This window comes from Heteronotia binoei, chromosome 4 (assembly GCF_032191835.1).
Source record: "Heteronotia binoei isolate CCM8104 ecotype False Entrance Well chromosome 4, APGP_CSIRO_Hbin_v1, whole genome shotgun sequence".
Classification (NCBI taxonomy): domain Eukaryota; kingdom Metazoa; phylum Chordata; class Lepidosauria; order Squamata; family Gekkonidae; genus Heteronotia; species Heteronotia binoei.
Genome location: NC_083226.1, coordinates 112,773,449 through 112,795,293, shown reverse-complemented (window position 1 = coordinate 112,795,293; position 21,845 = coordinate 112,773,449). Strand labels below are relative to the sequence as shown.

The following is a 21,845-nucleotide window of genomic DNA, read 5'->3' as shown; positions in this document are numbered from 1 at the left end:
CTTAAACTGTCCCACCTTTGTTTAGGTTTTTACTCAGCGCAGGAACTTGAGGGAAAATATAGGAGTTGTCTTGTCTTATATTTAAACCCTTATTGAAAATGGTACTTGAGACAGTTAAAACTTTAAAATTCAGAATAAAAAGAATCAAGGATTAGAGATCAGTGAGTTTAAAACTTTCTAATATATACAGATTTGTATTCTTAGAACATTCAAGATAGCATATTTGTAGCTTAGTTTCAAGGTTTTATAGTTCTTTTCTTTGAGAGGTATTTTGCTTAGTATAGTTCAACTCTGATACAGTTCTTAATGTTTCTTCTGGAGAACAGTGTTTGCTTATAGTTCCTAGATTTGGTTTCTTCCTTCAAATATTACAGTTTCCTAGTAACTCCTGAGGATGTCCAAAATCTCTCCACTCCATACCCAGATTCTCCTCAGAGCATCCCCTATTCACTGGCAGGAATTATTCTTCTTTTCCCTAAGAAGCAATAACAACCCTTCCTCTTTGGTTTGATTGGGAGTTTCATTTTAACTGTTCAGTCAACTCTTGCCAAATCTATTTCCAGTAATATAATCTAAGTAAAGCAGTTTGGTAGCTTTCTTAATTTGAAAATCTAATTTCTCCCTCAGAGTAGCTAAAGTATAGTAAAGACAAAGGAATCTCTCTTCTCTCTGTTGAAGAACCTTTCTGACTATCCCATCAGAAAACATTGACTGCTTAAAATTCTGCACAAGAGTCACTTCAGTGAACAAAGATAAAACCCTATTTTCCTCTAAGCAAGCTAGCTTTAAATTGTGCCTCAAAAGGTTTCTAGCTCAGTTTGCTCAGCGCACAGCAGGTTATTGCTTCATATGGTCAGAAAATGCTGACTCCAAATGTCTCCTCCCTCAAAAAACAACTCTTTGGCTACTGAGCCGGAGGAAAGAATGTGAAAGACCCTTTCCCCTCCAGAACAGCTGTTTTTGTTTTTTTAACAGCTGATGCTGGCCAATCAGAAAGCAAGCAGAGCAACCAAACACATCAGGTCTTCACTCAAACAGCTTTCCTGGTGCAATCCGTCACAGCATCATTTTCACCTTCTACTTTAATTGGTACTTTTAGACAGAATGCCTTGAGGGGTGCTTCCAGAGCCATCTCATTGCTCTAAAAAATGTTGAGTGTCTTCACCCTCAAATTTTCATGTATATGTGTGTCTCCTACTCCTGTTGCACACAGTATAATTGTGTGCACTTTAAGTTTTCAGGATAATCAGTAATAATTTTCATCCAATACTATGCAGGACTTCTTCAGAACATCATGATATAATTTTAAAAGCAAGCATCTTGATCACTATCCCCTTTCATAAATATCAACATCCAGAACTACACATGGGATATAAGGCTATATGTAGAACTGTACCAGTAGAGTTAGGCCATTCCTGATGAACAATAATGCCTAATACAATGACACAATACTGAAGAGCTAAATTTGGGGTGCTCTCTCTTGGTTGTTGAGCAGACAGACCTTTTCAGATTTTCTGACAGACCATTGTTTCAGAAGTAGGAAAATTTCTTTCAAAAGAATCTGAATTACAGTGAATTTAAGCTGTGGAGTGAGATACGAAGTGATACATTAATAGAAATTGGTGTCTGTTGAAGGGGAAGTAAACGTGTGTTCGGAGATGTGAAGGGTTTCCAGTAGAGAGGAAAAAGGCTTTCTAGCAGAAATACCTTCCTTTGGAGAGGGGGAAGAAAACCATCTGTACAGGATTTTCATGCCTGGCTCCTAGATCTGTAGAGCAAAGCTAGTAGAACATACACAAAGACATTTGGAAACCAAAGGGGGTATTAGATAATGTCACTGGTTTCAATGTGCTTTGTGTTGGTCTGGTCACTGTTGCTTTATTGTGTTTTTAGTATTTTTATATTTTGTATAAACAGCTTGTGAGTCTAGACTAGGCTGAATGGCTGGATAGAAATTTATTGCAAATAATATCTTGACAGCTCATGGTAGTAGAGGTGGTTTTCATCCCACCCACTGCTTAAAATTCTGCACAAGAGTCACTTCAGTGAACAAAAATAAAACCCTATTTTCCACTAAGCAAGCTAGATTTAAATTGTGCCTCACACAGTTTCTTGCTCAGTTTGCTCAGCACACAGCAGCTTATTGCTTCATATGGGAAGTCCTTTTATTTAATTAGGCTGCAGCCACAAATAGGCAGAGTTCAAGCCAGGCTATAAATTTGATTTGTTAAGCCAAATAAATACGAGAGATTCTAGTAGTTTGGGGGCCAAGTCACTATACTGCTATTTGTTTTGTCTGTTCTAGGCCTTTCTTCTGCTAGTCTGTCTGAATCTAACTCCTTGCATGTAGTATCACCATGCCACCAGATTAAAATGAATTAGGATGTTCAATTGCTGTTTGCTTTGAAAACATAGACCCAATGTCATATGTGCTGCGAAAAATTTCCTTCTTTCCCACGCTATGCATTTTATGTGTTGGTCATTGAGAATACAAAATTAATATAACTATCACTAAAAACTAACCTTAGTTACATTTTATATATGGGTGTAAATGCCAATGTCATTCGCAGGGTAAGACATCCTGGGCCTTGTGTGTCTTCTCTTTTATGTATGTCTTTAACATAAAGTGCATTTTGGCTGTTTCTTAATCATATAAAGAGAGATCTTTCATTGTGTTTCTGGTGCTTGTTTGTATACAGGGCCGTACCCAGGATTTGGAAAATTGGGGGGCATTTACATTTTTTTGCCAATGCCCCACACAACCTTTTCTCTAGTTGTTCTCCCTCTCTGACACCCTCCCCCTCCCCCCAAGGAAAGGAGGCTGGTGATGAGAGTGACAGGCAGGAGAATGGGCAACGATTGGGGCTGGGAAAGAGGGGAAGGAGGCGAGAAGGCAGCGATCAAAGCTGAGGGGGAAAGGCCAGGAGAAGCTGGATTGGAGCTGGGACTGGGAGGGAGGGGAAGGAGGTGGGAAGGTCGATAGGGGCTTGGAAGGGAGGGAGGGAAAGAGGCCAGGAGAAGCCAGCAATCGGGGCTGGGACTGGGAGGGAGGAGAAGGAGGGGAAAAGGCAGGGATTGGGACTTGGAAGGGAGATCGGGGATGAGACTGGGAGGGGAAGGAGGCAGGGAGAAGGCAGCGATCGGGGCTTGGAAGGGAGGGAGGGAAACTGGGAAAGAGGCCAGGAAAAACCAACCATTCGGGCAGAAGCAGCCCCCCACCTGCCTGCCAGTTAAAGGGCCCGATTATCAGCTGTTTTGAGGGCCCTTTAACTAGCACACTGAGGCTGCTTCTACCTCCAGCCCCGCAGTGCTATTTTAATTTCTTCAAATATATTAGAAGCAGGAAACCAGCCAGGGAGGCAGTGGGGCCCTTGGATGACCAAGGGGTAAAAGGATTACTGAAGGAGGATAGGGAAATGGCTGAGAAGCTGAATGCATTTTTTGCCTCCGTGTTCACTGTGGAAGATGAGAAGTGTTTGCCCACTCCAGAACCACTTATTTTGGAAGGGGTGTTGAAAGACCTGAGTCAGATTGAGGTGACAAGAGAGGAGGTCCTACAACTGATTGACGAACTAAAAACTAATAAGTCACCAGGTCCAGGTGGCATACATCCAAGAGTTCTGAAAGAACTTAGAGTTGAACTTGTGGACAAAAATATGTAAACTTTCATTGAAATCTGCCTCTGTTCCTGAAGACTGGAAGGTAGCAAATGTCACCCCCATCTTTAAGAAGGGTTCCAGAGCAGATCCAGGAAATTACAGGCCAGTTAGTCTGACTTCAATACTGGGAAAGTTGGTAGAAACCATTATCAAGGACAGAGTGAGTAGGTACATTGATGAACACAAGTTACTGAGGAAGACTCAGCATGGGTTCTGTAAGGGAAGATCTTGTCTCACTAACCTGTTACAGTTCTTTCAGGGGGTGAACAAACATGTGGACAAAGGGGACCCAATAGATGTTGTTTACATGACTTCCAGAAAGCTTTTGATAAAGTTCCTCATCAAAGGCTCCTTAGTAAGCTCGAGAGTCACGGAATAAATGGACAGGTCCTCTTGTGGATCAAAAACTGGCTAATTAATAGGAAGCAGAGCATAAATATAAATGGGCAGTCTTCACAGTGGAAGACAGTAAGCAGTGTGGTGCCGCAAGACTCAGTACTGGGTCCCATGCTCTTTAACTTGTTCATTAATGATCTGGAACTGGGAGTAAGCAGTGATGTGGCCAAGTTTGCAGATGTCACTAAATTGTTCAGGGTGGTAAGAACCAGGGAGGATTGTAAGGCACTCCAAAGGGATCTGTTGAGGCTGGGTGAGTGGGCGTCAGCGTGGCAGATGAGGTTCAATGTGGCCAAGTGCAAAGTAATGCACATTGGGGCCAAGAATCCCTACTACAAATACAAATTGATGGGTTGTGAACTGGCAGAGAGTGACCAAGAGAGAGATCTTGGGGTCGTGGTAGATAACTCACTGAAAATGTCAAGACAGTGTGCGATTGCAATAAAAAAGGCAAACGCCATGCTGGGAATTATTAGGAAGGGAATTGAAAACAAATCAGCCAGTATCATAATGCCCCTGTATAAATCGATGGTGCGGTCTCATTTGGAATACTGTGTACAAATAATAATAATAATAATAATAATATTTTATTTATATCCCGCCCTCCCCGCCAAAGCAGGCTCAGGGCGGCTAACAACATAATCAATCTGTACAATAAGTTATACATTCATTCCAATTTAAAATTAACATTTCTGGCGCTATTCTATTAGCATTGATGGTCACCGCACCGCATTGATTGTCTGGTGCTATTCTATTAGCAATTCTGGTCACCGCACCTCAAAAAGGATATTATAGCACTGGAAAAAATCCAGAAAAGGGCAACTAGAATGATTAAAAGTTTGGAACACTTTCTCTATGAAGAAAGGTTAAAATGCTTGGGGCTCTTTAGCTTGGAGAAACGTCGACTGCAGGGTGACATGATAGAGGTGTACAATATTATGCATGGGATGGAGAAAGTAGAGAAAGAAGTACTTTTCTCCCTTTCTCACAATACAAGAACTCGTGGGCATTCAATGAAATTGCTGAGCAGTCACATTAAAACTGATAAAAGGAAGTACTTCTTCACCCAAAGGGTGATTAACATGTGGAATTCACTGCCACAGGAGGTGGTGGCGGCTACAAGCATAGCCAGCTTTAAGAGGGGATTGGATAAAAATTATGGAGCAGAGGTCCAACAGTGGCTATTAGCCACAGTATATATGTGTGTGTGTGTATATGTATGTACGTATATGTGTGTATACATATATATATTGTGAGGCACTCCAAAGGGATCTGTTGATAGATGATAGATAGATAGATGAATTTATTGTCATTGTTCTCAACAAAAAGAGAGCAACGAAATGAGGTGCTCTTCCACAAACATACCAACACATCAAACACACATATTCATAAACCATTTAAATACATCTAAAACCATTAAACCATTTAAACCATTAAAACCATTTAAATACATCTAAAACGGATAAACATTCATAAAACCATTAAAACCATTTAAACCATTAAATAAACATTCATAAAACCATTAAACATTCATAAAACCATTAAAACCATTTAAACCATTAAATACATCTAAAACAGATAATCCTTCATAACCCTGCATTTAACCTAACCACAGCACTTGGATAGAAACTGTCCTTAAAGCTGTTTGTCCTAGCCTTCAACACTCTGTATCGTCTACCTGACGGTAAGATCTCAAAAAGCAAATGGCCCAGATGTGTATGGTCCCTTAGGATCATTTGTATCTTCCTTTTACATGCCATATTATACAGATCCACCAATGAGGGGAGAGAACATCCACAAATCTTTTGTGCTCTTCTCGTCACTCTTTGGAGCACCCTTCTCTCTGCTTCCGTGCAGTTCCCAAACCACGCGCAGAGGCAATAAGATAAAATGCTCTCAATGGAACTACGATAAAAGGCAACCAGCAGACTCCCTGACAGTTGTAGTGATCTTAAGAGTCTTAAGTAGTATAGTCGTTGCTGGGCCTTTTTCTCTAGAGCTAAAGTATTTGCCCCCCATGTTAGATCCTGTTTCATGGTAATTCCCAGAAACTTCCATTCTGTCACCTGTTCTACCATAACACCATCAATAAACAATGGCTGGGTGTCCAAACTACTCTTCCTGTAATCCACTATAATTTCCTTCGTCTTATTTATATTTAAAATAAGATTATTTACTTTACACCAAAGGGACAGCTGTTGAACTTCCCTCCTGTACGCAGACTCATCATCCTCAGAGATGAGCCCTACCAACGTTGTATCATCTGCATACTTAATGATTTTGTTACTCAGACTGCTAGAAACACAATCAGACGTGTAAATAGTGAAAAGAAGTGGACTCAAGACACATCCCTGAGGGGTGCCAGTATTTAAGATCTTCACGGAGGAAATATATCCATCCATTTTAACCCTTTGTGAACGACCTGACAAAAAATTCAAAATCCACTCACATATAGAGTCCGACAGCTTCAAATCTTTAAGCTTAAACAACAATCTATGGGGTGATATTGTATTAAAAGCAGAACTAAAATCTGCAAACAACATTCTAACATACGTCCCCTTTTTATCCAAATGCGATAAAGCAGTATAAAGTACAAGTACAAGAACAAGTAAAGCAGTATAAAGAGGCTGGGTGAGTGGGCGTCAGCGTGGCAGATGAGGTTCAATGTGGCCAAGTGCAAAGTAATGCACATTGGGGCCAAGAATCCCAGCTACAAATACAAGTTGATGGGTTTTGAACTGGCAGAGAGTGACTAAGAGAGAGATCTTGAGGTGGTGGTAGATAACTCACTGAAAATGTCAAGACAGTGTGCGATTGCAATAAACACACACACACACATATATTGGCCACTGTGTGACACAGAGTGTTGGACTGGATGGGCCATTGGCCTGATCCAACATGGCTTCTCTTATATTCTTAATGGCAGGGAAGGGAGGGTGGTGGCGAGGGGCAGGCAAGGAAGAGCTTCCCTTCCCTCCTCACCTCTCCCTGCTGCTTTCTCCGCCACCACCCTCCCTTACTTCCCCACCATTAAAATAATGCGCAGGGCTGGAGGCAGAAGCAGCCCCAGCCCCTGTGCTAATTAAAGGACCTGCAAAACAGCTGATTGGGGGTCTTTTAACTCCAGTGGGAGGCTGGAACTGCTTCTGCCCTCGCCTGCCAAATGCTCAAAGGGCCAGCGGCAGACCCCAGAACCATGGCAGAGGCCCCAGGGGCTGCTTGGGGCCTCCAGTCAGGGGACCTCACCCAGAAGTCGGGGGCTGTGTCCCCACAGGCCCCCTCATAGCTATGGGCCTGTTTGTATAGCACTTCGAATTTGCCTTAATCATTGTGATCATCCTTTAATATCATTGCATTAGTACTGAAACTGATGGAACAAACTTAAAATAACAGCCAGGAATTTGAACCCAGTGGGGTTGCTGTAGTTCAGTGTGGTAATGTGGTGGTCAAGTTGTTGGACTAGGATCTGGAAGTCCAAGACTTGAATCCCCACTTTGTCATGGAAGTTTGCTGGTTGCACACTCTCAGCCTAATTTACCTCACAGGGTTTTGCAAGGATAAAATTGAAGAGAGAAAAATGTATGCTGGTTTGGGCCCCTTTGAGGAAATAGGGTATAAATCAAGTAAGTAAACAAACATATTACAGTTCAGATTTGTGTGAAGAAGCCCACCCTTTTCACCTCAGATGTCACTGGACTTCTTCCATATTTTTAAATATATTAAATGTAAAACTCCTTTTGTGATACATACCAGGAAAAGGTTTTCATTCCATAACTTTAAAACTGTTAAATTGATCTAAATGGTCTTGAGAGGATTTTTATTGAGCAGATTTCCAGTTTGAATGTATTTGCCTTTTTTTTTTTTTTTTTGCAGAACTTTGAAATGCCACATGACATTGTTGCTTCTGAAGACAGAACAGTGTACATTAGTGATGCTCATGCCAACACAGTATGGAAATTTACATCCACAGAAAGTATGTAACATACTTCATACTTCCCAAGCTTCATTGTGCATGCACATGAAGGGGTTGGAACTATCCTAATGCTCTGCATGTACCTCCCTGGAACTCTATCCCGCATAAAGGAATTAGCTCACTACCAGCACCAGTTATGCAATTGGGATGGTTTTCTGCTGTTAAAATGGGGAACTGTTTTGTAGATTGTTGTTCTGCTGTTGTTTATTATGTGGCTTTTAATATATTTGTTACTGTTTTAATTGCTTGAAGTTTCGTGCATCTCTGTAAAGATCTCCAGATTTGAGATGCTGTATAAAATATTTAAATATATATATGTGTGTGTGTATACACAGACACAAAATTTCCTGGATTTTAGAGTTTTCAGTTTTATACAATGAGCTACCAGTTTTTGTGCAATTGGCTGCCTTAAGAATGAGCATCTTTTAATGGTAGAATTTTCATTCTGCTCAGTTCCACAGACGTTCAAATAAAAGGAGATTGTTTCAGCTGTACTCAGACTATGATAAAACAAAGATCCATGTATCATTTGAAAAAATAAGATTTCTGAAAGGTTCCTTTCAGTTTTCCGCTTTTTTTCCCAACAACAAAGTCTGTCATAGATCTAGCTTCTGCTTTATTTATTTTAATTTTTGGGGGGCAATTGGGAGTCATTTGCCACTTGTCCTCCTTTAGAGGGTCACCAAGGTAGCTTACAATATCAAAGGCTATATTGCCATGCCTGGCTTGTTATCCTATTAGAGAAATGACTTCATCCTCACCTTTGTCCCTCAGCATCTGGCATTCTATGTCCACTGACAAGTCAAATGAGAATTGTAGTCATTTCACTGGCTGAAAGGCTTAATTTTCACTTTCCTATGCCATTTTTGCATCTTGTTAACCTAAATAAGTTGCTCCCACTGGAACATTTGCTACTATTTGGTCATTAAAGCTGGCACTTGTTCTTGGCTTAGACATGCTCTTTAGCTGAAGGTATTCCCTTCCAGTAGCTCTGTTCTTAAAGATGTAAACTCTCAAAATGTTTAACAAATATGTTGTAAATGTATATATATGATAGTTTGTATTAACCAAAAGTGGCATCCAGAGCCACATACAGCTGCCATTAAAAACACAGAAACAAAAATAAAAGACATTACAATAAAACTAGAAACTGTTGGAATAAACTACTGCCAAGTAAATGTTGTATATTAAATATCAGTTGCAAGGCAGAGTTTCCCATATACAAACAAATTACAAATGAATCTTGTTATTCAGTAAGCCAAAGGTACACAGATACAATATCAGTGTCGTATAGATCTTCACAGCGGAAATGTTGTATGTTTGGTACAGTACAAAAACAGTAATGAATGTGATCTGTTTTTGGCATCAATGTCACAGTAAAAAAACTTAGGGATGGGAAAATTATGGGGCAGCCAAACATTAAAAGATGTTACAGTCATGGATATGGGGTTATTCATACTGGTCCCATTTTCACCCAGTTACTGCCAATTCATGCTTTTCAATACACTTGCTGCTGCTCTAGGTTTTCAAAGTCCTAAGTTCCTTCTTTTAAAAAGGGGTAAGACCCCTTCCAAATTAGGCAGATACAAAAGGAAACCAACAGTTAACTGTGATCAGAATTTTTTTTGTGCCCTATAAGAATGACCTGGTGTACCAGTGCTCCTGTTGGGCCCTTAATGCTTTCCAAGTGACCCAGCCCTTCCAAAATATATTTTGAATATATTGAACAAAGGCAGGAGCTGTGCTGTGTATATTGTTCAGATAATTTATCAATCACAGAATATATTAATTTTCTTAGCGCAGATTTTTGTGGCGCAGAAAAATTTTGTGAGGAGAGTGGTATGTGTGGTGTTTAAACGTCTGTTTTAGCAGTCCAGTTAAGCCTAACTTACTGTTCTGCTTCCCTAGACAGGAAATATTTCAGTATCTATTTGGAGAAAGATGTTCTACCTCCTGTCCCATAGGTTTTGCTCATATCAATTATGATCAATTATGTGTGAGACATTGCACATACCTGTAAAGTATCATAAATGGTGGTCATTATTGTCTCCTATGTATCACACAGTATTAAAAGCAAATTTTATGTTGCAGAAATGGAGCATCGGTCTGTTAAAAAGGCTGGGATTGAGGTACAGGAAATAAAAGGTTTGTTTGCTTTTTCTCTACAGCATACGCAGGGGTGTCAAACATGCGGCCCAGGGGCTGAATCAGGCCCCTGGAGGGCTCCTGTTAGACCCCCAAGCAACTGGCTGTCATCTGCTTCCTTCTCCCTCTCTCTTGCTTTTTTTTGCATGACAGCTTGTTTTGCAAGGCTTGCTCAATCGCACAGGAACTACAGAGCGAAGTCTCTATTTTCTATATTGGCTGAGGCTCCTCCCTTGGTGAGGAAGGGGGGAGGAACAGCTTGCTTTGTCGGGCTTTCTCAATTGCACAGCAGAGCTACTGAGCCAAGCCTCTCTCCCCTCTATTGACTGAGGCTCCTCCCCCTCTTGGCCCCCTGGGGAAGGAAGAAAAGAGCCAGAACTTCCGTTGACCAGTTTCCTGGATTCCATGGGAGAGATGCAAAGAAAGCACCTTTAAGACCAACGAGTAATAATGTTTTAAGCATGCTTTATTTTAAGATTTTTAAAAAGAATATATTTAATTGTGTTTGTCTGTGTTCTTTATAAAGTTTATATCTCTGCTACCTAATCTTAAATAGCTACACACATGGCCTGGCCCAACATAGCTCAGCTCAACAAGATCTCATTTATGTCAGATCCGGCCCTCGTGACAAATCAGTTTGACACCCCTGGCTTACAGTTTGAATACTTGAGATGAAAGGGACATAACATCAGTACAAACTTAGAGGAAAGGTTTTCAGGTGATTCCCCCACAATAGTAGTAATATTGGATTCCCTTCATATAACTCTCTGGATTAACTGAAAATCTTGATGTAGCCCTAAGTATTAAAACTTCAGAGATCTTCCTGCTCTTGGTAGGCAGAGCTCAGACCACTGGCTGCAAAGATCTTAGAGGTTGCACAGATTTTTAAAGAAGACTAGGAAAGAAGTAAATGTTTTTGTAATTATATCTTAAGTATTTCTAAATTTTGTACTTTAAAATGTGCAATATTTCAGACATATATAACAATTGTATCATAGGGGCAAACTTCATATTATGTGCTAATTTAGAGCTGAGAATTCTAACCTTCTCCAATCACAAATAACTTCCTGCCCACCAGTGAGGTTTCAATTTGTATATACTTGCAAACATGCCTTTAAACCCTTGGAGAAACAAAGTGCTTCTAGAGGGAGCAATTTGGTACAGAGAAACGGCAGGCAGGGACAGAAGAGACATCATCCTTCCTCTGCCACTTCTCTGTTCTACTCCCCCCCCCCCCCGAAGTTTTCGAACAGGTTATTTTTTCGATTGGGATAATAAACTTTAAGTATGTGGTCAAGTGTGGGAAGAAGGTATTGTGAACAAAAACTCAGCCTCTTCCTCTGAAATAAACCAACTAACTATGCTTAGAGTGCTACCAAGGAACCGTCTCAGCAGCCTCCTGCCAGCTGTATGCACACACACTCTTTTTCTCCAGGCTCCTCATTAAGAGACCACTTAGCCAGGGACAGAATCTCATTAGAACAGATGTCTTGTAAGATTTGACAGTTTGCTCCAGCTGTGACAGCAGGTGGCCACCTTCAATGTACATTGGTGCTGTTGTGCCAGGATTGGGAGCTGCCAGTGGGACCCTGTGCCACAGTGGGATTTGAATCCCTTTTCAACCATTAACTCATTGAAGCTCATTTGTAATAACTGGATCATTAAGGGACCAACTTTACAAAATTGTTGCAAGGATAAGTGAGGACTGTCTTGTATTTGGCACACAAAGAATGCATATAGACAAACAGCCCCCCAACCCCCTGGATGTTGAGGCTAAGGCTTGTTCAGTGAGCCTTGGCTCTGAAGTCTTATTATGTATCAAACCCCTTCAAACAAACGGGTTCCTCTTATTTGTGGTTAAATAGCAGTTTCCATACTTATGAGCAGGGGGAATGATGACAAAAGAGAGTTCTATGGATGAATATGCCCCAAAATAATTATAGAGATTGTCACTGACTCAGAAAGGGAGAGTATATGCAATTGGTCATGAGATCTTTCTTACTCACTACAAGGCTTTTTAATAGACCACTGCATGCAACAATCCTGGGAACATTTTTTAGTCCCATTTGCACGGTAATTCCATCAGCTTTTCTTTCCCCCAAAATAAAATGCAAGAAATCTCACTTGTTGACATAGAACAGGTTTATAAATACTTAATGAAAAATGAAGTATATCACATTATAGGGCAACAGGCTGTATTTAATGGCACTTTTTTTTTGCACATTATGGAGAGGCAAACCCAAACTTGCCATCAAGAGGTCCACTACAGCTACCTCCCACTTCCTGCCTCTGGGCTTCACAACCTGTGAGAGAGGTGCAAGCCCTTTTGCATTCTCACCTACAGAGAACTTCTGCGTCTCCTATTAGATCCAGACTACGTTTTCTATTCAAACAAGTCACTTTTGTCAACAGAACAGAAAACAGAAAATATCCCACCCCACAACCTACTGATCTTTCCCTAACTGCTCATGAGGGATGGAGGACAAATATGAGAGGCAACTTGGGGGTCAGAAGCAGAAAGGAAAAGAAATTAAAAATTAACCCAGCCCTCCCATTAGCAAAAAATTTAGTCTGGATCCAGCTGAATGTTAACTTTATGCTCTTTTCTTCATTGATCTGCATGGCTTGAAATGGTTCAATACCCTTCTCTTCCTTAAAGAAGCAGAGGCTGTTATAAAAGCCAGATTGACCAACAAACCCATGTCAACAGAATTGCGCAAGAAAGAAGAGAAGCATCATGTGATCCAGCAGAGCAGCACTGGAGTTTCTTTTGTTCTTATTACAACGCTTCTAATTATTCCTATCGTTGTCCTCTTGGCAATTGCAATATTTATTCGATGGAGAAAGTCAAGAATCTATGGAGGTATGTAGCAGCAACTATTGAACTTGGTTATAGCTAACTTTTAAAAGGCACCCACCGTCTTGATAGAAAACACATCATTAGACCAGGAGAAATGCTTTATTCACGCTACTGTGCACCAGTCAGATTTGGGCAGATACCAGTGATTTCAGAGACATGCAGCTGCATGCTCTCTTTCCTTTTCAGAAAATAGCTGTTTTGAGTTTACTTATATTTTGCAGTAGCATTAACAACCTCAGGGTGGGACCTAGAATCCTCCCAGGAATTACACCTGATCTCCATACTATAGTTCAATTCCCCTGGAGAAAATGACATCTTTGAAGGGCAGACTGTATGTCATCTCTGCTGGGCTACTTCCCCTCACTAGGCACTACCGCTTAATCTCCAGGAATTTTTCAGGGTGTTGGCAACTGCTTTGCAGCTTGCTTTACAAATTTTGTTTAATCTTCTTTTGTGTGTGTATATGTGGGGACTTCACGTAAATTTGTAAAATGTAAATTGTTCAGAATAGACACTGAAGGAAGCACAACCAATTACATAGTGTTCTTGCTTGTCTTGTGCATGTTGTGAATAGGTCGTTTCCTATGGGTGCCTCCATCATATTTAGATTCCATCTGTGCCTTCCTTAGTGCGGCATTCATTCTCTGTGTGCTAAACCAAATAACTCCTTACTTTCTGTGTTTAAACTGCTTTCATATATTGTCTGAAAGTAGACCAGAGTTATGGCAAGTTAATTTACATGTCATAAATGTACAAACAACAACATGGTTTTAGCTGTGCACAGCAGGATACACCCTATATGAACTCAATCCCTGCTAACCATACAAATAGAGCCATGTCATAATCTGAGTCGTTCCTTGGGAATTTTGCTATATATTATGTAGAAAGTGCATGTCACACAGCCTCAGTACTTAAAGAAAAGCTTTGGGAGAGAGGTATTTGAAGAAGAAAAGGTGAGGGCATACTTGTTTCCTTGACTGCAGTCTCTCTACTTGGATGCTGGTTCCCAAGCAACTTTTCTACTTTTAGGGTTGGAAAAATGTGCAGGGAGAAGGGATTTATTTGAAAGAGGGAAGCAAAGTGTAGATAAAGGTTAAGCCTTCCCTTTCCCTGACTACTTCTCTGTTCAGACTCTTTCCTCCCCATATATTTTTTTCTTTTTAAAATAGTGAAGAAGTGTATTGCATACATCTAGAGAGTAAAATATGTTTCATCACCAATCTTCTTTGCAGTCCTACATGAGACTGCACATGAGCAGGCCTGTCATGGAGAGACTTTAATAGCTAAAAGCCTCCAGGGGTGCTGTGTGCTGAAGCCAGAAGAGCTCTTTTCCCCACTAAGCAGTCATGTGTTCTGGAGCCTCAGCACCCCCACTCTCAGTTCCTCTTTTGCTGCTAAAGAAGAAGGTTCCAGCTTCAAGCTCCTCCAGCTTTGATCTTCTTGTGAGTTTTTGTGGATTTGCTTTTTTTTTGCCTTATCTCCCTCTGTTGTATGGTGGGTGGCTTCCCCCCTCCCCAGTCCCTCTTGCCTGATGGTGAAAAGGACTTTATTTAAAAAGTGCACCCATTGTGGTGCCAAGATTATTCAAACAGAAGAGCACAACCTTTGTTTTGTTTGGGAGTGGGGCACAATGTCTTTGTTTATAAAGTGTGCCAACATTCCCCTCCTAAAACTAGGAGAGATTGGACATAAAAAATGCAAAACAGTGGTCTGAGGAAAGGCTCCTAAATTGTCAGATTTTCTGTCCAAGTCTTTCTCGGTTCTGGAGAAGTCTTTGAAGCCAGCTTAGTCCAAATTGACCAGGCTCCGCTGTTGCCCAGATCAAAATCCCAGTGGATTCAATCCCAATCCCTGTGTCCACCCAGTAATGCATATCAGAACTGTCCACCAGGAGACCCAGGACCAAGTCTAAAAATAAAGAGCGGTGCAAATCTGAGTCTCAACGTGAAGGTTCCATCCATAAACTAGATTTGACACCTGAACTCCATAAAGTAATGGATCCACCCAAGACCCCATCTCCTGGTCTGAGGTCTCCTCCTCCAGATACAGGTCAAAGGTTTTGGTTGCCTAGGCCACCAAAAATCCTGATGCCAGCCCTGGCCAGGGCTATGTCCAGTTCTGTTATACTGAGAAGGCATTCCTGGTTGAGTTCTTCTGCCTTACCTTTAGAAATCAGCCACAAGGTGAAAGACCTTCCCTCTGATGGTTTGACTCTTTTTTTTTTTTGAAAGGATGGATGAGACACTTTTTTGATAAAGAAGAATAAGCAAACTGCCATGTCCATGGGGGTGTCATTTCCTAGTCCAGTGCAGCTCAAGCAGAGGTCCTTCTTTTGTCAACTTTGACAGCCTTGTCAGAAGGATTATTGTTACGTTAGTCTCTCAAGGGCCCAGTATCCTGCCACCAATCCTCTGATGAATAGGTGCTTCCTATAGTCAAATTTGGCTATGTTAGAGTTTAGGGAGGCTCCTCATCATTACAGAGAGCAAATAACAACACTTTGCCAGGCCTTAGGGATGCATTGCTTGCCTTCCAAGAAAAAGGGGCAATGGAAGAGGTCCCTGATCCGCAGGCATCTGATGGTTTCTTTTTACACCATTTTTATCATAGACAGTGGGGGTGGCATCAAACGCATTTTAAAACTTAAAGATCTGAACATGTTCCAGTCTGTTTCCATGTTCTGCATGGTTTCCTTGCCTTCAGGTATGCAGTTATTAACGTTGAATTATTGGTTTATTGTTATTGATCTGAATGATGCTTACTTTCATATTTCAGTTCATGCACAGCATCACAGATACCTTTATTTTTGGTGTGGGACACAGGTTTTCCAATACACCATCTTACCCTTTGGGCTGGTCACTGCCCCCAGAGTTTTTACAAAATGCCTCTGTTGTCACTTCAAGTGCGCTACACATTTCCATATTTGAATGACTGGCTTCTAGTAGTTGAATCTAGAGAGAAGTTAATTAACCATCGTTCTGTGGTTTTGGAGACCTGTGAATAGCTGGGACTCCTAGTTGATTGGGAAAAAATCTTGTTTGGTCTCTACCCAGAGAGTGCCATTTATTGCAGCCATTCTAGATTCCATAGTTGCCAAGGGCTTCTTGCCACTGCACAGGATTTATTCTATATTAAACAGTTTGTTAGTCTTTGGTTTCAGGCAGTGGGTAGAATACTCTGCCTGTTGGGGCTAGTGGCTTATATGACAGTTGTGTTGCCTCTGGCTAGGCTAACTATGAGGTCTTTGCATCCTTGGTTCCTATCTCATTTCTTACCAGAAATTTATACCCAATGGCATAAATTCTCTATTCCTAGGCCAGTAGTTCATTCCCTGCAATGGTGGGTCTCTTTTCACAATCTCACTCAGGGTGAATCTTTTGGCATTCCTGAATATGAAGTTACTTTAACTACAGTCTGTACAGATGCTTCATTGATAGGTTGGGATGCACACTGTGAGGTCTATCCACTAAAGCAGGAGTGGGGAATCTTTTTTCTGCCAAGGGCCATGTGAAAATTTATAACATCATTCGCGGGCCATTCAAAATTATCAACGTAAAAAAACAGTACTCCGCCAAGGGAGAATGATTCAGGCCAGCAAAATTAATGCAAATAATTGTTTTTCTATTTGAAGTCACGTGGGGAGAGCCTAATCTGGCGCACGCACACACAGCCCTCCACCCTAGGCAAATGCCTAGATCCAGGGGGTTTTTTTGTAGAAAAAGCCCAACAGGAACTCAGTAGCATATTAGACCACATCCCCTAATATTAGCATATTAGGTCACACACTTAATAGCATATTAGGCCACACCATCTGGGAAAATCATGTGCAAACTGAACTGTGACAGTAACTTTTCCAGGTCCTGCAGCGATTCTGACCAGCCAGCCAGGCCCCAGGGAGGCTGATGCACAGTACATCTGGGCCCTGTGATCCCTGCCTGGCCCTGGGGAGGCTGCTGCACAGCATGGCTGGGCCCCACGATCCTCACTGGCCAGCCAGGCCCCAGGGAGGCTGCCACATGGCTCGGTTCAGTCCAGCAATCCCCGAGGGCCACACCAAGTGACCTTGAGGGCCGTATGCTACCCTCGGGACAGAGGTTCCCACCCCTGCACTGAAGTGACCTGGTCTTGACAGGAAAAACTGTTATGTATTAACATTCTAGGGTTGTGTACATTTCATTATGACCTTAACTGTTTCACAGATATCCTATGGAACCACTGTATCATGGTTTAAATGGATAACATGGTTATTGTGTTCTACCTGAACAAACAAAGAGCAACAGTTTCATGATGCTATGCCTGGAAGCCTTAACTGTGTGCTTGACAGAGCTAAAGCTCAGTGCTGCTATTCATGTGATCCACATATCTGGGATCCTGATAAGGAAGAGGACATGCTCAGAAGAACAGAGGCACCTACACACAGGTGGTCTCTCAGGGAAAGCTATCTGGAACCAGTTTTCGCTCTATGGGGGGTGGGGTTCTAGAAGTATACTTATTTGCTGCAAAAGAGAATGCCATGGCTCTCATATTATGTTCCCAGGCAGGAAAAAGTCTAGGCTATCTTAGGGGCACTTTTCAAATCCAATGGCAAGAGGCCTTGTTTTATTCATTTCCCGTTTCCTCTCTTCATCAAAGTCAAAGAGAGAGTCAGGAGGGAAAGTATGGACACGATCCTAATAGCCCCATTCTGGCCTCAACATATTTGATTCTCTGATCCGATGGACATGACACAGGGCTGGTATCTTCCATTTCCAAACAATCCAGATTTGATAAGTGTCAGACCTGTACTACATCATGATGTCTACTGCCTCAGTTTGGTTGCATGGATGCTTCAGATAGGGACCTAATTTTCCCGCACAAAGTTATTGATGTTCTCTTTTATTCATGTAGACCTTCTACTAGGAAATCTTTGTAAATGAAAGTGTTTCCTATTTGGTTTTACAGCAGAAATATCATCCCTGCTAGTGTACCCTTACAGGTGATATTTGATTATTTACTGGTGCTTAAAGTGGAAGGGTTTCCACCTTGCAGCTGTCTCTTGTTACAATTCTGGGATTGAAGGGGAGTCAGTTTTTTCTCATCACCTAATAGGCCAAGAGGTTTCTAAAAGGCCTGTTCAGTGTCTGTCTACCATGGAAACTGCTGGTTCCTCAATGATCTCTGGCACACCTAACATTGAGACTTTGTCAGCCCTTGGCCATGTGTTCTTTGACTGAATTATCCATGAAGGTCTGCTTTTTAGCTAATACTTCCTCTAGGAGAGTTAGTGAGCTAGCAGCCTTACAGGTAGACTCTCATTTTTGAAAATTTTCCAAGAGGCTTTCTGCCAAAAGTCATTTCTCCCAAGAGGTTGTTTTGCCAGTGTTTTTCCCTTCACTGATCACAGAAAATGAGAGGGCTCTGTTCTCTTTAGATATTAAAAGGACTTTATTATTTTTATCTTAAGAGAACACTCATTTTTCATAAAGATACGGTGCTTTTTGTTTGCTTTACGGGCCATAGAAAGGGTAAGAGAGCCTCTTCCCAGACTCTGTCCAGGTGGATTGTGTCCACCATTAAGATCTTCTATGCTCAGGCCAAGCTTCCTTGTCCATTGGAGATACCTGCTCATTCCACTAGGGAAATGGCCTCTTCTGCAGCCTTCTTCAATGGAGTACCCTTGGTCAAGATTTGTCAAGCTGCAACGTGGGTTTCAGTGGACACCTTTGTATGCTGCTATGCTCTGGATCTGCAGGTGAAACAAGCATGGGTTAGCAAGGCTGTCCTTCACTCCTAGTTTAAGTGAAGAGAGCATTCCCCACTACCTGGTAAGTAACTTGTTAGAATCCCCATGTGGGACTGCACAGAAGATCAATGATGAAAACTGGGTGCATTTACCCATAACTGATGTTCATAGAGAATCTTCTGTGTAGGCACACATAACCTCTCTCTGACTTGCTGCATCCTCTCGTTGACTTTGGTAGAAGTAGAGATACTCAGAATGGGGCAACTAAGACTCTGGAGCACATGGTTGTTTGTCAGGAAAAAAACTCTTCCCGCTCTAGTGCACAGCTCCCCTGGAGGCTTTTCACTATTAAAACCTCTCTGTGGTAGGCCTACTTATGCACAGTCCCATGTGTGCCTGCAAAGAAGATCCTCAATAAACAGCAGTTACAGGTAAGTACAACTCTGTTTTATCCCCTAAGCAAACTCCCTAGAATTTTTGGAGGGGGAAGGTAAGAGATCACTTACCATTTTTATGACAAAAGTAGGTTTTTGTAAATGTCAGACGTAAGAAGCAATTTGGAAAGGGATAGTTGTGCTTTAAGATATGTATACATTGCGGAGTCAAATACTGCATTAGGCAAGTACCAGTATGTGACTTCTGGCCTTACTGAACTAGCCCTTCCAAGGCAAATTACATCATCAAGTATTTGAACAGGCATGCTTTGGAAAACCTGCTTGGTTGCAGTAAATTGTCAAGTTACCTTGGTAGACTTACACTAGTAATATTAATCCTAAGTATCTAATTTTTTTTCAATTAGTCTGGAACATTTCCAGGGGTACCTAAAAATAGTCACTGTCAGAAAAGAATCATTAACAAATAGGTTGCATTGTTACTGGCATCTAGAAATGCCACTCCACACCTAATAATATAATTCCATTTCTATTTATTTTCCATGTGGCCTGATTTGCTCAAGGCCTTCTTTATTTTTTGGTGCATGTTTTTAATAGAAATAATTTCACTTGAGTTCCTGATTTTAAAATGTATTGGATTCTTATAGCTGATGCTGAACATAAACTTGAATCAAGTTCAGGGAGAATCTTGGGCAGATTTAGAGGTAAGTAAATGGCAAGGTCTTCTATTACATTTCTAAAAGTCAAAGGTTTGTTTGAATTCAAATAAACACCAGACCATGGACTGGTTGAAAGCATATTCTGCCTATTATGGGCCATTGTGTTGACCTTCCCACTCAGGATCTGTGTAGGTGGGCAACTGCACTTTGCTTTGATTCTCCATTATATGTTAAATGCCTGCCTACGTCTAGTACATCGTGTCTCTCCTCTGTTAATGATCATTCCTGATGAGAAGCCTGTAGCAACAGTGGTGAGTCATCTATGCTTTATCTACCAAACGAAGTGCATGGCATTTGAGGGCTGTTGATTTGGTTGAGTTAGATAAAGAAGAGAGCAGAGTTTCTAGAGTGAGATAACAATCCAAGAAATTGAGACTCCATTCCTCAGATCTTTCTTTTGGGGGGAGAGTAGGGGGATGACTGCAATTATTTCTCTTCAACCTAGATTCAAAATAATCCATGGACTGACTTTCAGAGAAAAAAGATTTGAGAATAAGAAGTGGATAGAAGCTGTTAGAGCTTGGAGTGCAATCGCTGTATTAGGACAACATCATTTCTGCTTGCCGTTTTGGAGTAATGAACAAGAGTAGGCTTATATATAAGGAGGAGTTTTTTAACTGTCAGGAACCTGAACAATGACACCACAATCAAGCTGATCATAACAATTTTGGGATGGCAAATATGTTAATCTTTCCCTAAAAGATTTACCTTTTCCATTTACAGGAAAAGGTAGTGGAGGCCTTAACCTTGGAAACTTCTTTGCAAGTCGTGCAGGCTATAGTCGAAAAGGCTTTGACCGCCTTAGTACTGAAGGGAGTGATCAAGAAAAAGATGAGGATGATGCCACAGACTCAGAAGAGGAAGAGTCTGTTCCTCCACCTCCAGCGATACCTCCATCTTCCTGAAACTGGCCTTTGATTTCTATATTGTATGATTCCACAAAGATTGCCAGATTTAGCACGTTTTAAGATTTTGTGTATTTAATTGTAAACTGTACTAGTCCTTTGTGAGGCTGTACACATTTTTTCTTCCCCACCCTTTTCTCTCTCTTTCTTTTTTAGTTTGCTTCAGTTTGGTTTTGGAGTGTGAATGTTTCATATCGGTGCCATTGTCCTCTGTGAATCTTTTAATAAAGCAAAGCAATCCTATTTTAATCGCAGTAATAATTTTGAAGTAGCAGTATTAGCTCATTTCATTTGGGGACTTTCTCTATATTTGTAAATAAGTCCCAATCTCTGCTTTTAAGAAAATATTTTTCTTTTTCAGTTTTTTTCTTTTGTGCCTTTTCACTTTCAATGCCCTTAACCTTGCCCCAGAACAGAGAGTATGGGGGGTGCCACAAGGAAACATAGCTTACAAACCCCGTTTTTTAAACAAACAAAAAATCACTAGCATTCTCATGCTTTGAGGGACAAATTTCAAAAGCCTCTATTTAAAACCTTTTCCCCTCTTCATCCGGACTTTGTGTTTCTGGGATGTCTTATTTTTAGATGGTTATACTGTTAGAACACTATTTTCAGAAGCTGAATGTAATTTGTGTAATAAAGTGTTCGCAGAGCATTAGCTGCCAGTGTACTTTGGAATTTTTGTATTGGGAAGGAAAGAGGGACAAATTTATATGCAACTTTTGTAACAGTAGTTCAGGCCACTTAAACGCAGTGCAAAGTCTATCAGGGAAGAATAACAAAAGAAAACCAAAGTGCTATTTTGTATGAAAGTTGGAAGATGTTTTGTTACATGACATTTGTTTAATTTTTTTCTTTTTTAAAAAAAAATCACAAACCCCCTAAAACTAAATTTGCATTACATGTATAAAATCAGGCGTTGGGTTTAAAAAAAAAATCTGGCCTGTATATCCAGATTTCAAGATATGTGCTCAAATAAAACATTGTCAGAGCTAAGAAGAAAACTGTCTCAAATTGCCTGAAGCTAATTTTATGTTTGTACTTTTCCTTTCTCATTCATACAGTAATAGTACT

At 40.9% G+C, this 21,845-nt stretch overlaps 1 protein-coding gene across 4 annotated transcripts in view; it reads left to right on the top strand.

The window, feature by feature from the left end:
* Positions 1-21,429, top strand: part of PAM (peptidylglycine alpha-amidating monooxygenase) — a 207,482-nt gene extending 186,053 nt beyond the window's left edge. For 2 of the 4 annotated variants that reach the window (XM_060235639.1, XM_060235637.1), the window contains 5 exons: positions 7,929-8,028; positions 10,120-10,173; positions 12,836-13,036; positions 19,795-19,851; positions 20,590-21,429. In XM_060235639.1, the coding sequence (XP_060091622.1) occupies positions 7,929-8,028; positions 10,120-10,173; positions 12,836-13,036; positions 19,795-19,851; positions 20,590-20,771 (594 nt within the window). In that variant the 3' untranslated portion in view covers positions 20,772-21,429. Of the gene's footprint in view, positions 1-7,928; positions 8,029-10,119; positions 10,174-12,832; positions 13,037-19,794; positions 19,852-20,589 lie in introns of all 4 variants that reach the window. The other 2 variants (XM_060235636.1, XM_060235638.1) reach the window with 1 other exon arrangement.
* Positions 21,430-21,845: the final 416 nt, after the last annotated feature.